Here is a 15,642-nt window from a genome sequence, read left to right on the forward strand (position 1 = left end):
AACGGGCATTTGGCAGCATGCAGCTTAAAGAAAAGGGGAATCATTTAATAACCTTATAAAATCCAGGCAGTTCAATGAAAGGAGTTAAGGAAAAAAAAAAACCAACAACAACAAGAAGAAAAGGTGAGGGGACTGCTGTTGTCACTGTAAAAAAGGCACTTGGAGTTAATGGGACCAGAATTGAAGGGCTCTCAGCTGATAAAAAACTTCAGTACGATTTCATTAAAAGGCTTGTTTAAGAGATGACACTCAGGAGTTCGCGAAAGGAGACACCGAAATAAACCGTCGAGAAGCAGAACAGATGAAAACCAACAAATAAAATCTTTCACAACCAAGGTGTGTGTGTGTGTGTGTGTGTGTGTTTTCTAAAGCAAACCCGAAACGAAAGCTAACCAAAGCAAAAACACCTAAGCAAACCAAGAGCACGAAGCAGCGGTGCATAGCTTTCCTTTGAGATAACGCATACCTCGAGACACTAAGTGCTACGCTAATTTCCCAATAATAACGTCACAGGAGCATTATCGTGATAAAATGGATTCAAGCAATGTGAAAAGAGTCTCATCTGTTCCTAGAATCTGAGGGAGAACTGAGGTTATCAGCAGAGCTGAGCGACATCACTCGTGGTTTCTCAGTGTCCTGGGATGGGGGTGGGGGTGGGGGTGGGGGTGGGAGTGGGGAGGGTGGGGGTGGGGGAGGCGCGTCCCAGACGCAGGAGCCACATTCAGACACTCCTGTTCAGCCCTCTCCCTGGCGGTGAGGCGTCCACGAACATCATCCGGTAACTTTAATTCCGTTCTGACATTTACACAGTGAACCGTGATGCAGCTTAAGTCCGCTTCCACGGCTGCCGCTGCTCCACCTCCTCCACGAACAAGTAAACGCTTCCCTAAGAAAAGAATTTTTGGCAATTTTTATTATGTTCCGCCGACGGGTGGCGCTGTGACAGCTCACTTCATGTTAAACGCCATCAGGGGTCTCTCTTCCCGCTTCTGCCAGGGGCTCTTCTTGTCCTCTCCTTGGTCCTCCTCGTCTTCCTCTTCGTCGTCCTCCTGGGCCGATCTTCTCTGCTCCGGGCTGGCTAGCGGCTCCGGGGGGACGTCCGAAGTTCGTTTTGTCGTCTCCTCCTGCAGGCTGGGCAGCTGGCCGCCGCTCCTCCGGCCTGAGCCATCCAACAAGCAGCGCAGGGCACTGTCCTCGGGGGTACAGACGGTGGTGCCGCACTCGCTGCCGCTTTGGTCCATGTCGTCCAGGTACACGAGCTGCGTGTAGGAGGTGCTGTCCGCCGCCCGCGGCTCTTTCTGCGGATGCTCCTGGACGGCCGGGTGGTTCTGTGCCAGGGACAAGGGGTCTCCTCTTCCCTTCCGGGCAGATTTTGGTTCATTCATATCCACGCCAGAATCCAAACTGGCATCATTGCTTCCGTTCCTTCCGGCTCTTTGGAGATCAATGTAGGAATGTCTAACGTGCGCATTGGACCTGCCGTCCAGGGAGACGAACCACGCCCGGGGGTGTGGGAGCGGCTTCCCACCCCCAAGTTCCATCAGAGCCTTCTCGGTCAGGAGCTGGACCTCGCTGTTCATCTGAGCCAAGGCCGCATCGTTCAGGGAGGCCGGGATGGAGAGGGACTCTGACATGGACGCGCCTTGCGGGGTCCACTCCCGGGCGCCTGCATCCTGCAAGTGCTGCTGGGAGATTGCCTGGCAGGACAGGGGCTGCGCTTGGATCTGGGAGGAGGGGTGCGGGAAGATCCCCGCGTGAGGGCTGGAGAGCTCAGCCTGCAGTCTTTCGATCTCCAGCTGCTGGTCGGCTGGGACGACCAGGGGCTGGCCCACATAGGAGTGGTCCCCGGGAAGTTTCATATAGTGCGCGGGGATGACCAAGGCAGGTAATACCTTTCTGTAAACGCTGTCGTTGACCTGGTCAACGGAACTACAGCAGATCAACTGGCCGGGCCGCGGAAAGGACGTGGGTCTCTCCAGGTGGTCCACTGACCGGGACATCATACACTCAGTAGGCCTGCGGTCCAGCAGCTGTTCCTTTTCGGGAGATGAAGGCGTGGGGTACATGTGTTCCTGAATGGTGAGTTTGCTTCCCGTGGAAATATGGTTAGCGGAGGCCTGGCCGTCTCGGTCTTGCTTTTCAAACAGGGGCTGCGAGAGCATGGCATTGTAGCTCCTCCTGTACTCGCTGTTGCCAGGGGACTCACGGCCTTCTCTTTCCACAGATTTCCTGGACTTCAAGGGGAAAATCTCCACGGACTTACGATACTCTTTTCCCAACGTCCCACTTGGTGTCAGGTTATCAAAGGAGATTTGGCTTTTGTCCTCTTCCTTGTGGGAGAGAAGTTCCTCCCGCGAGCTGAACTCTTGCGAGGTGCTGTAGGAAAGCTTTAGCATGGGGGTGTGCATGTCTGCCTCTCCGTTGGAAGACATCATTTCCAAATGGACCCCGCTCATCAGCTCCTTCGGCCCAGGGGCGTCCGGGCGGCTGTGGCCGGTGACAGAGAGCGGGCCGGGGAATTCTGACTCCCGACGTGAAAACAGCAAGTTGATGTGAGACATGGAAGTTGACTGATCTCTTTTGGAGCTCTCGAGGGCCGTCGGAAGTTGGAGTTTTCTGTGGTGTTGACGAGGTTTCAAGCATTTCCGCCTGCGATCAAAGATAAAAATCCAAACCCAACGGTTAAAGACTCTCATAGTGGTAGAAGGTTCCAAGCAAGATCCTAATTCTCAATTTCCACAGGAAGAAACAAAACAACTACTCAGCAGCCAGAAGCCTTCTCACCCCACACCCGCAGCCTTATTTTGATTCAGAGCAGCGCAATCTGCAGATTTCACCTTCAGGGTTTTAGACGCACAGCTGAGTTATTCGTTCAAAAGCGGTTACCCAAGAGTTGACAGCAAACATTCTCACAAACCGAAAAGACGAGGCATCAAAATAAAGAATTTTAGTTCTGCTTTGTCCTTGAGAATATTGTCTCTTAATCAGTGTTTAGGAATATTCTGAACGAATCATGACAACCGTCAAACTTAAAAAAAAGAAAGAAATAAGAACTCCCCTTGTGAGCAACCTCATAAACAGCATGCCCCCCCACATCCTGTTCATTTGTTTGCAACTTTAAGGACAAATGTTTTAGTTCTTAGAGATTTTTTTTCATGAGAAAAAAAGGACTTTGATTCAGAAAAAGAAAAAAAAAAAAGACCTCAATATCAATGCCTGCACAAGAAATTCCAAATTAAAAAAGATATTGCCAAAAAGGTAAAACTTTACCTGCAATAATATAAAAGGAGACACAGCAGAACCAAAAGTATGAAAGCCATCCCTCCTAAAATGGCCAAAAGAAACACCGTGTGATACGTGGTAATGTCCTGTGTGGCAACGGGACCTAGAAGGTCAGAAAAGGGCATTTTAGATTGCAGAAAACCTTGAAAGGATAAGAGGGATAATTAGCTGAGAGCGTATGTTCTTCCTCTTCCTGGCTGGGGTGCGGAGCAGGGGCCAGAGGCAAACACCCTTTGGATGATGTGCTTACAGATCACTGTAATTTCTCTCAATGACAAGGGATTACCACGACCGTCACCGTCACCGGAGCAGCTGTGGCCGGGAGCAGCTGTGGCCGGGAGCAGCGTGAACACCCAAACACTCCATGTGGTGCTAAGGGTCCCTCCTTAGCCCAGAAGAGAGCTGCACTTGCAGCAGGTTCAGCATTGTAAATACATGATCTTTTAATACAAGAAAATGGATGCATGATAACACAATGAGAGAGACTCTTAGACGAGAGATGGCTTGAATATCTGGGGATTTTATACTGCAGGAGAAAAAAAGAACCCACAAGATTTTATTCTCACTTTCCCTGGATAATTATTACTATGTGGAGAGAGCCCTTTGCTTAAATGAACAGTTAAAATGTATGATATAAAATCGGCTAGGACTTAAAAAAAAAAAGTCCACAGCTTATTATGGGCTTTCAAGTGTTTCTCAAATGCCTTCCATTTGTAAAAATAAAGTCTTCCTCTACAATGCCTCTTCAAAATTGCTAACCGTATGTGGCCACAGACCTCCTTCAGAATTTACAAAGTATCAGAGACAAATATATTTTCTTTTTAATTTACGTTGTTAAGAATCCAAAGGCGAAGTTTATGTTCAACACTAATAAGAATCTGTCTTAATGCACTGACAACAGATCGACAGCAACAACAAAAATCTCCCCTATTTATAACATTTGGGGACATACTGGTGTCCAAGCATCGAAGGAAGGGGTGTGGTTTTATGTTATGTCAGATTAGCATGGTTATAATTACTACATACCACAGGTACCCATTTACTTACTGATTCTCGATATCTTAAGGGACAGATTTCTTTAAAAATCTTTGGAAGCAGACCACTTAAGAGCTAGATAAACCCAAAGAGGTTTGCTAATTTTTGAAAATTGTGACATGACGTAAGCTGAAAAAGCTAACACCGTTCTCTGCCAAACATAATTCACTTCAGTGGGGGAGTGTGGAGTTAATATGCCCCAAAGTTGGAAAAACAATTGACAACTGTATACTCCATTCATCATTCAGAGAAACCATTTTTTTTTTTTTCTACCCAGAGACAACCCCCATGGACCTAGGCAATGCCTTGGCAGGAATCACCAAAAATCCGGGGTACACATAAAAATCATTTCCAAATAATTCAAGTTCTGTCCTTTAAGTACTTAAAATGTTATTATCTTAACTTCTGCCAATGGAACACTCTATAAAATTTACAGCTGTACTCAATTTCCTTCTTAACTGGAGAATGAAAGAAAAAACCCTAACTATTTTCTTGTTGGTTTTGGGCTCATGAAGGCACAGCATCTTTGTAATTTGTTTTAATAAAGGGGATGGCTGTGAGGTTACTAATATATGTGTCTGTACATTAAATGCCATCAGGGCTCTGTCATATATGCTCTTTATAGATTTTTGTCTCTTCCTTCACTGCTCGGAAGGGTTGGCAGACCTATACCAAGCCGTTCTTTCTCCCCTCTTTACAAAACATCTATTAATCTGTGGCATGATGGGCAAACTGAGAATCACAGTTGTCTGAAAGATATCTAAATTTTTTGTAATGTTTATTAATTTTTGACAGAGACAGAATGCGAGAGGGGGAGGGGCAGAGAGAGAGGGAGACACAGAATCCGAAGCAGGCTCCAGGCTCTGAGCTGTCAGCACAGAACCTGACGTGGGGCTTGAGCCCACGAACCGTGAGATCATGACCTGAGCCAAGTCGGTGCTCAACTGACTGAGCCACCCATGTGCCCCCGAAATATATCTAAAATGAAAGTTAACTGTAATGCATGGGCTTTATGGCCTCTACTTGGGTACTTCAGGAATTTCTTTTCTTTCCTTCTTTACTCTTACTCATATTCTAGATATTTGTGATTTGGAGCCTGGGGCATTTTTGTACCTGGTTCGTGCCTATATTGCTACAAGAACGCTATCACAAAGGGAAACACAGAATTCCCTTTGTGAAATGGGAAATCAACATTTTCTCAGTCTGGGGCCAATTTCTCAGCACCTCCATCAAATCCGCTACTATGGGAACGTGAGTGTCATTCCAGTGACAATTCCACTGCTAAAATATCTTGGACTCCCATTTTGGAACTGCCTTCATGATGAGAGACAGCTTTTAATCATAGCACATTTCTGACCTGGCTCAATTACCTACTTTACTCACCAGACCAGGATGTGCATGACTTTTAGATGCGTCTAAGAAGAATCAAAGGGACCCTCGGAGCATAAAGATTTGCCACCAATGAAAACGTTTCACTAATGAAGGCAGTCCCAGTGATACAGATTCTAAAGGCATTTTGAGTGACAGAAGCCATGACTGGAAAGAATTCTCTGAAGATGACTATTTTAAGAAACAATTCTAGAATGTTCCTTGGGATAAATTAGGGCATATAGGTTAAAACTTTTCTTTAAGTCATGCTTTAAAAAGTATGAGTTAGGGGCGCCTGGGTGGCGCAGTCGGTTAAGCGTCCGACTTCAGCCAGGTCACGATCTCGCGGTCCGTGAGTTCGAGCCCCGCGTCAGGCTCTGGGCTGAGGGCTCGGAGCCTGGAGCCTGTTTCCGATTCTGTGTCTCCCTCTCTCTCTGCCCCTCCCCTGTTCATGCTCTGTCTCTCTCTGTCCCAAAAATAAATAAAAAACGTTGAAAAAAAAAAATTTAAAAAAAGTATGAGTTAATTCACGTATCCTAAGTAGAGATGATTATTGTTTTAGACACAAAGCAAACTGGTTTGTTTCTGAACCTTCAGGAAAGGCCAAAACAAGCTTTTTGCCCCAAGAAAGCTCCAGTGGTGACTGTGTTAGCCTGTCTAAGGAGTGCCCTTCCCCACATGTTCTCTTACAACAGGCCACAGCTGTTTCAGGAATTAGGGAGGAGGTCTAAACCGCCCCCATGGGCTTTAGATTAGGAATTCCCTATGGCAGCTGTCTGAGCAAAACAGATACAAGACAGGAGTATGTTCTGTGCATTCTTGTTATCCTAGACGGGAGAGTCGCAACCAGAACTCCCCCACCCCCACACAATACCTTAGTTTCATCATTTGATTTTCAGACTTTTAACCATTTTTTTTTAAGTAATCTCTACACCCAACGTGGGGCTCGAACTCATGGCCCTCAGATCAAGAGTCACATGCTCTACCGATTGAGCTGGCCAGGCGCCCCTTTCTACCATTTTTGAGTAAGATGAGGTCTCGCTGCTGAAGTAATTTTCCAAAGCATACTTAGCCTGAACCCTCAAAGAACTCAACGCCCATCATCGCAGGTGCTGGCTTCATGTTACCTGGGTTGGGAGGAGACATGGCTGCCACCCAGTACCCCAGCTGCGGGGCAATGTACGTCCACGTCCGCTGGCTACCTTCCTGGTGCACGAGGCCCAGACCACTCTTCAGCCACGTTCCTGTGGGGTGCAGAAAAAACTTGAGCTGGACACACACTACACCCCTATTTAGGGCTTACACATATTGTACCTTAAATGTCATCTTTGTAACACAGCAGGTAGCCAAGACAGTCCAGATGTCATCTAGGGACTGCATACACCTTTCCATAGATTCTTTTCAACTTCTTTCAGGGGTGAGGGAAACTTTGATTTTTTCTTGCTTTTCTGATTAATTTATTTTCAACCACTTTCTCAAACATCCCTGCTTCCAAACTCAGATAATTCTACCCAAAAGCTTTGGAGTTTAGAAGTAGAAGAAAGGTAGCAAGGTAAGCGTTGGGGGGAGTACAAAGAAGGCGGTCGGGAGAAATCCAGAACCGTTTCTACTCTTCTTTCTCAAGCCAATAAGCAAATTTCCTACCCCAGATTATACACTTGGTTACATCAGAATTACTTAGGAAAGTTTAAAAAAAATATATAGACTTCTTGGTCTTATTTTTGCAAATTCTAGCCTACTAAACCTGGCTTAGGTGAGTATTTTAAAAAGTTTCCAGTTGCTTCTGACACTGGGAAACACCAGATATGTCCAGGTCTGAACTGTCTTTCAGTTATTAATTGGTAGTTAACGTTAATGAGCACCTCTTACGTACAGGCTGGTCACAGCAGATGCGTCTTATACACATTATAATTCTCACAGCACCGCCACAGAGTAGGACTCGTTTTCTTTTTGGACAAGGACTGGAGAGACTGGGGAGGTACAGAACTCTTCTAAGGGCCCTCAGGGGTAGAGAGCAGAGCAGGAGCAGACCTACGCCTGTCTCTCTGTCCTCAGGGCAGGATCTGATCTACCCTGTTGCATTCTTCTATAAACTGTCCCAACAGTTCGTGACGTTTTCACTTTTTAAGTTTTCCAGACACAGACCTGTTGCCTGGTCCACCTGCCGAGCGCCTTGCTTTGAGGCCCGTGATGGCGGCCGGCAGCAGAAGACAAATGGAGAGTGCTGGCCAGGCCCCCCAGCAGGACAGGCACCCGCCCAGCCCACCAGTGTAGACACCTCAGTCAAGTTGCTTCGCAGGGCTCCTCCTGCCTCGAGGCCCACGCCCTCCACCGCTCAGCCTGCTCCCATAATCCCCACTACCTGAAATGGCCTTATGTGTAACTGTGTCCACTCGAGGCCTAAATGCACCAACCGTGCACCAACCATTCTCCCCTCTGGTTCCTAAACCCTTGCCCTTCCCGTGCACACACGTTACTGAGGTGGCAACGGTGGATTGTTCTCCGTTGAAGAAGGAAACAATATTTGGCGGTGCTTCTACGGCCTACCAGTTGCCATAGCAACACTGAAATGCAGTGGGTGGAAAGGAGCCGGTGGCAAAGCCTCCGATCTTGCTCGCCTCCTCCACTGCTCAGACGTCAAACACAGGAGGAAGAAGGGAGAGGCTAGGCATCAGGAGGCGCCTTGCACTGTCTGACCTTCCCAAGAGACAGGCTGCATCACGGCTGGAGATGATTTCCATTCCCATTAGACAAGAGGAATACAAATGGGAAAGTTTCTAAAGTGAGTGTGAGGATAAGGATGCCCAATTCAGATTCATTTGCTGAAGAACACCCAGCCCAGAGATGATTTAGTTACTTAGAGCATCGCTCCGTTCTACAGAGCGTTACAAACAAAACCAAAGGCCCAAAATGGTGTCACTTAGGGGAAGGCCCCCGGTCGGTACACCGAGACTGGATACCCAAACTAACTGCAGTTTCAATTGCACAGGCACGTAACCTTTAACCAGACAACATGAATTTCCTGGTCAGTACCAGGGAATTTACTAATTGACCCCTTCTGTTCCCCTTCGGAGGGCAACCTTGCCCAAACAATGCATTCCTTGCTAATAAAATCCATTCTTCTTTTATTTATGCCCCTCTCCCTGCTTTTAAAAAAGATTTTTTTTAATGTTTATTATTTTTGAGAGAGAGAGAGAGAGAGAGAGAGAGAGAGCGAGCATGAGTGGGGTAGGGGCAGAGAGAAAGGGAGACACAGAAACAGAAGCAGGCTCACCTGTCAGCACAGAGCCTGATGCGGGGCTTGAACCCACAGACTGTGAGATCATGACCTGAGCTGAAGTCGGAGTCTTCACCGACTGAGCTGCCCAGGCGCCCCCGCCCCCCTCCCTGCTTTTAAAAACCTTTCTCTTGTTTAGCTCAGCAGACCTCCCCTCTACTTGTTAGATGGGATGCTGCCACATTCACGAATCATTTAATAAAGTCAATTAGGTATTCAAATTTACTCTGCTGAATTTTGTTTTTTAACAAGAGCTACTGAGGAAATGGAAAACATAGGACATTTGACACATTCAGCTAAAGACTTTGCCTATTTGGTAAGAAAGCTTCTCTGAAGGTAGAGAGCTGGCTGTTGGTGACCGGTTCCAGTTTTCCGCTTGGGGATCCCACGCTGCTGGGCCCCTGCCCTGACTTCCACACCCCACCCCACTCCCCTGGCTGTCCCCACAACACGGCCCTGCCAGGATCTCCGCCTCAGCCAGGAGGTGGCGTGCACTCTTTGGTCTGCGGTTTTCCCCAGGTGGGGTTCTTGAGTCACTGCTGCTCTTCAAATGGAGCGGATACTACGTCAGGCTGAAGGGACCCACGTGGAAGGACCTGAAGCTCACGGGTCCTGATTGCTGCTCCTTCAAAGCGTCTAACTCGACTGCGAAGTTGCTTCTGCCTTCTCCAACACAAGCACATCAACTGCAGAAACGCTTCTAAAATCCCTTCGAGCTATACCCCGCCCCCAGTCCAGCCTGGAGGGCCCCTGCCTGGCAGCGGTGGTGGTGACGATGGCCACAGCCAGCAAGGCCGGTGACTGGAGAATATGCTTTGGGAGCACAGGGAGGGTAGAGAAGGCTTCCGGATGAGTCAAGTTTCGAAGAATTGGCAGCTGGGGGTGGGGGTGAGGAGGGGGGGAGGAGGAGGAGGAGGAGGAGGAGGAGGAGGAGGAGGAGGAGGAGGAGGAAACAGTGTGCAGGAAGGCACACAGGGTAGTGGGCTTGGAAGATGCTTTGGATGGGGTGCAGGTGGGGGTCGGGTCGGCGGGGCATAAGGGATGGGCTGGAAAGGAGTTTGCTGTCTGCCCGGGAAGGGCTGGGAAGGGCTTCTAGGGCCATTAAAAATGGTATGGAGGTTTCTCAAAAAGTTAACAATAGAACTATTCTAAGATCCAGTAATTGCACTACTGGGATATTTACTCCCCAAACAGAAAAACGTTATTTCAAATGATACACACACCCCTGTTTATTGCAGCATTATTTACAACAGGCAAGATGTGGAAGCAGCCCCAATTGTCCATCAATAGATGAATGGATAAAGAGGAAGTGATATATACACAATGGAATATTACTCAGCCATAAAAAAGACTGAAATCTTGCCATTTGCAACAACGTGGATGGAGCCAGACAGTATCATCCTAAGTGAAATAAGGCAGTCCGAAGAAGACAAATATCATATGATTTCACTCATATGTGCAATTGAAGAACCAAAACAAATGAACAAAGGAAAAAAGAGAGGAAGAGACAAACCATGAAACAGATTCTTTTTTTCTTCCTCATTTTATTTTAGAGGGAGAGAGGGAGAGAGCACATGAACAGGGGAGAGGGGCAGAGGGGGAGAGAGAGAGACTCTTAAGAGCCTCCACACGGAGTGCAGAGCCAGACACAGGGCTCGATCTCATGACGCTGGGATCATGACCTGAGGAAAATCAAGAATCAGACGCTCAACTGACTGAGCCACCCAGGCGCCCCAAGAAACAGACTCTTACATAGAGAATAAACTGCTGGTTACCAGAGGGGAGGTGGGTGGGGGGGTGGGTTAAATAGGTAACGGGGATTAAGGGGTGCACTTGTCATGACGGGCGCTGGGTGACGTACAGAAGTGCTGAATCGCCATACTGTACACCAGAAACGAATGTGACACTGTGTGTTAACTAACTGGAATTAACATAAAGAACTTAATAAAAAAGAAGAAAGAAATGGAAGCCACTGGGCCCTGTAAATGGAGGCACGGTGTGGTCAGACCTCTCCTCCCCACCCGCCCCTCACCCATCCCCGCAGCCCCTGAGCTCCTCAAACACCAGCACGCAGTATGCACTTCACCCAAGTCCGTGGCTTTGCTGGCAACTGCGGCTCTAATCTCACAAGGTCTTTCTTTCTTTCAACACTTATTTATATTTGAGAGGAGGGGGAGGGGCGGTGAGAGGAAGACAGAGGATCCAAGCAGCCTCCTCCCTGTAAGCACGGAGCCCGAGGCGGGGCTCGAACTCAAGAACCGTGAGATCATGAGCCAAAATCAAGGGTCGGACGCTTAACTGACTGAGCCACCCGGGCGCCCCTCACATGGTTTTTCTCTCTTCCAGAAATCTACCCATCTTTCAAGATTCAAGTCACGTCATGTGCTTATCCCGAGTCCCTCCAGAACTCAAGGATCTTCCTTGTCCTCGTCCTCCTGGGACACGTGTCACTGCATCTCTTTTCCAAATCACACGTTGCCTCAGTCGCCAACGTCTGGCCTCCTCTGTCAGACTGTAGCCTCTGCGAGTTTGGGCCTGGGTCCTATATTCCTTTTGTCTTCTCAGCACCAAGAAATCTCGTTGGCGTACCAGCTGAATAGTACTCGAGAACGAGTGAAAGCCCAGCAGGCAACCCAAGAAGTCGCGTCGGATGACCTTCTGTGAAAAGCTGGGTGTGGTCATCAGGAAAGGGATCCTTACAGAAGTGTGCTGAAATTCAAACTTAAGGGAACAAAGCCAGCTGGGAAAGAGGCATTTATTTTGGCCTACGTTGCCTGCAAAACGTACACGTCTTCAGTGACTAAAGGGTGACACCATCTCAGGACTCAACAATCATGCTGTTATTGGCAAAAGCCATTTCCAAGCTTTCTGTGTTCGGTGGGAGGAAGTCAGCAGCAGGGAAGAGAACTACCGAGCTGTGCCCTGAAGCATATGCTTCTCGTTAGGGTGAGATCCTGGTGCCGCGGGATGAGGGCGACCTCCCCACCCGAGGAGCCAACACACATGGGAAGAGATTCTTGTGCTCGCCGGCCGGGAGCCGGGGATACCGGACGGCAGAGCAGACAGACCTCTGTGAAGTCTCTTCTGTTCCATGAGGCCACGGGAGCTCAGCACCTGCAACCAGGGTGCCAAGGGTGGGGATCCCGCCATTCTGGGCGGGGGGGTCTCAGGCGCTGCTCAGACAGAACCGGGAGGGCCTGGGTTGCTCCTGCGGTGTGGACAGAGGAAAGCTCCAGCTGCCTGATCTCCAGCCTGCCCACCTGCCTCCTGGATGGGGCAGCGTCCGTGGTCCGGACACAGAGAAGCCTCCAATGTCCCCAAAGCAGCCCAGCACGGCTGCTTCCTTAGATCCACTTCACGCCTCTGCTTCTCTGTCTCCTCGCTCCAGCCTATTCCTTCCAGCCCCTTCCCGCCACTTCCCGTGGAGGCCTTGCTAGGCTCAGGATCCTCTTCACAAGCGGGCAGTCGAGGCAGCCGCTGGGACATGCACCGGGTCAAGGCGGGTCACCTGGTGAAGGTGTGCAGGCAGGCACCTGGGACTTCTCCCGTCCCACCCCACTGGCCCAGCCAGGCGGCCACCTGCTCCACGCACAGCTGCTAATGCACCGAGCACCTGGCCAGCTGTTAAGTGGGTCTGTTGGGAGCAGGCTGGCGGCTCTGGGCGCCTCTCTGCTGTGACTGAGGTCTGTGACACGTCGATCACTGGGGACTCTGTGGGTGAAACTTATATAGTAACCCCTCTGGCATCACCAAGGAATGAAATTCTGCATTACTGAAACTTCTAGGTCGGTAGTTTTCAAATAGTTTTCTGAAGTATTTGAACTCTCTCCCTTTGATGAAATCTTATGCAGAAATTTATATATAAAAGATAGAAGATAAGCTTTCTGCATGAAGATGAAGAGAACACCACCCCTCCCCCCTTCCCTCCCCTTCCCTCCCCCCTTCCCCGACATTGCCCACCGTGGCAACCCCAGGACATCTCCTGAACAGGGCCTGGAAGTTCTTCTTCTATACAACTTGGGTTTCATTTCCCAAAATTTGAAATCGAAGTTTTACAAATAGTCTAAAAAAGGACCATTTACTCCTCCTGCCTTATAAAATTGAATATAAGGGGCACCTGGGTGGCTCAGCTGGTTAAGGGTCCGACCCTTAATTTCAGCTCAGGTTGGGATCTCACAGTTCGTGAGATCGAGCCCTGCATTGGGCTCTTGCTGACAATGCGGAGCCTGCCTAGGATTCTGTCTCCCCCTTTCTCTGCCCCTCCCTCCCAAATAAATAAATAAATTTTAATTGCCAGCTTATGCTATAATATGTATTCGTAGCTGAACATTAAATACATCAGTCAATAGGCAATTTCAAAAAATAAAATAAAATTGAATACAATTTCGATTTTTCACAATAACTCAGGGCCATGATCACGATCAACTACAATGCTAGCTTCTCAAATATTGATGCCCCATCCGAATTTGGCTCGGGTCATGATCTCATGGTTTGTGAGTTCGAGTCCCGTGTCAGACACTGTGCTGACAGCTCAGAGCCTGGAGCCTGCTTCAGATTCTGTGTCTCCCTCTGCGCCTCCCCTGCTTGCACTCTGTCTCTCTCCCTCAAAAATAAACATTAAATTAAAAAAAAAATATCATGCCCTTAGGTCCCAGCTGAGGACTGTAATTGTTTGCTCCTACATTAGATATACCCTCCCATGTTGTCCCTCCCTCCCTCCTGGTTCCTCCTTCCTTTCCTTCTTCCCTCCCTTCCTAAATGCTATCAGTGTTTCTGTTATCAGATCTTCTCCCTCACCATCAAGACCCCCAACATCTATAACTGGGGCGGTCTCCTATCCAGAACTACACGACCCACCTTAGTAAAACCGTGTCCGAGTAACGTCCACAGGCAGTTTGAGGGACTGGGGAACAGAAGCAATTATCCAACAGTGGTGTTCTAATCCAAGTTCAGTATCTCCTTCCTTCGACACTACACCCTCAGATCAGTTTTTGTCTGAATTATCATTTTCTAGAATTAAACCTTGCACAATAGAAAAGATTTAGAGATATTTTCAGGAATAAATACTTTGTTGAAAAGTCATTCTAATCTTTAAAAAATGAGTTCGCTATGTATTCAGCTGGCAAGGTTCACCGTGCGTAAAGCACCGTGAGTTCTTAATTTGGAAGCTATGCTTAACCACAAAGATTATTACACACAGTTATTGACAGGCAGAAAAAGACATGCCTTCCGCTCGTCTGTAAGATCTGATGGGCTCTCTTAGCAATCACCCAGGGTGCCTTCTTGCTATGTTCCTAAGCAGTAATGAAATCAGCCTTTATTTGCAAAATATAAAGAAAAGTGAGTTAAAGGGTGCCTGGGTGGCTCAGTTGGTTGAACGTCTGACTCTTGATTTCGGCTCAGGTCATGATTTCATGAGCCCCCACGTCGCGAGGAGCCTGCTTGGGATTTTCTCCCTCTCTCTCTGCCCCTCCCTTATGCGTATGTGTGCCTATGCTCGCTCTCTCTCTCTCAAAATAAATATTAAAAAAAAGGCAAGTGAGTTAAAAAGTATAACAAATGGCTATCAAAAGGGAAAAGAACCCTGAAACATGAGAAAAGGGCTCAAACCACGTCTTGTTTGAATACAGCCTGCAGGGCTCAGACTTCCCTCTCTCCCCTTGCCTGCTACGTGTCTGTCCTCTGCCCACAAGTCCCTATTCTAGCAGCCATGCTAACTCATCTCAGCGTTTGGAAACAAGCATCAAGCCCTGATATTAGGAGCGCTACTGATTTTGCAAAGGAAACTGCAGATGAAAGCCCACAACTTCACTAATTACGAGTTGAAGTAGGCACCTTGCGCGTTAGGCAGTGCACAGGGACACAAGTCATTGCACTTACGGTGAGGTACTGTCACCGCGTCAGACCTCGGAACCCGGGGCAGAAGAAAAGCCAGGCATATAAAGGGCCAACTGACCACACGGACGGCTTTTCCAGCGTAACATAACCCTGTATGTGAATTCTAGCTCTGCCACCTCGTGAACTTGGGCGTCCCGAGGACGGCACAGCAGTGGGGCCTGAAGGGCGCTGGCGAGACCTTTCAGCCCTGGGAGCGATCCTGGGGCTGTTTCACGTGGCTTTCGTCGTGGAAACGAGAAACGGCTCATCAGTCACATACTTGTAGTTGGGTGTTCTACTTCGTGCAATTGCACGAATATGTCAGTTGACATATTCTAATTGATCTGTGTCTCTTGAAAGAGACCGGAGTGAATTCTATCGGGTCTGTAAGCTGGCACTCGTGAAGAAATCCCACAGTCCCTCCGAAAACCCACCTCAGAGAAGTTCTACTGGTCAAAAGGTGAGTATTGAGTGTCCACGCTGCCAAATAGCTATTTCTACTCTTCCACCTACATGTTCACCGTGAGATATCTGCGAACATTTATGGTGAGAGGTGAGACACACGTATGTGTGACACAAGCGTGAATTTCCTGGTGGGAACACATGGCCGTCTTGCCCCTCAGCTGCTGGCCGCGGCCAGTAATCATCTCACTCGAGCTGTGGTAGCTCCTGCACAGCCTTCGGCATGGCGGGGGCACTGGCTCTTCTCAGAAGAATCTTCTTTTTCTTTCTTTCTTTTTTTTTTTGAGAACAATTTCTTAAGAAGTAGGTACCTTTCAGATCCCTAGCAAGTGCCGCTGCTC

The 15,642-nt window shown here is 48.4% G+C and overlaps 1 protein-coding gene across 1 annotated transcript in view; it reads right to left on the reverse strand.

The window, feature by feature from the left end:
- Nucleotides 1-646: 646 nt before the first annotated feature.
- FAM171A1 (family with sequence similarity 171 member A1) overlaps nt 647-15,642 on the reverse strand; it is a 134,860-nt gene continuing 119,864 nt past the window's right edge. The window contains exons 6-8 of the mRNA XM_060659252.3: nt 6,813-6,929; nt 3,271-3,385; nt 647-2,649 (exon numbers count right to left, since the gene is read on the reverse strand). Coding sequence (XP_060515235.2) covers nt 948-2,649; nt 3,271-3,385; nt 6,813-6,929 — 1,934 coding nt within the window. The 3' untranslated portion in view covers nt 647-947. The remainder of the gene's footprint in view (nt 2,650-3,270; nt 3,386-6,812; nt 6,930-15,642) is intronic.

Source organism: Panthera onca, chromosome B4 (genome assembly GCF_046562875.1).
Source record: "Panthera onca isolate mPanOnc1 chromosome B4, mPanOnc1 haplotype 2, whole genome shotgun sequence".
NCBI classification, from domain to species: domain Eukaryota; kingdom Metazoa; phylum Chordata; class Mammalia; order Carnivora; family Felidae; genus Panthera; species Panthera onca.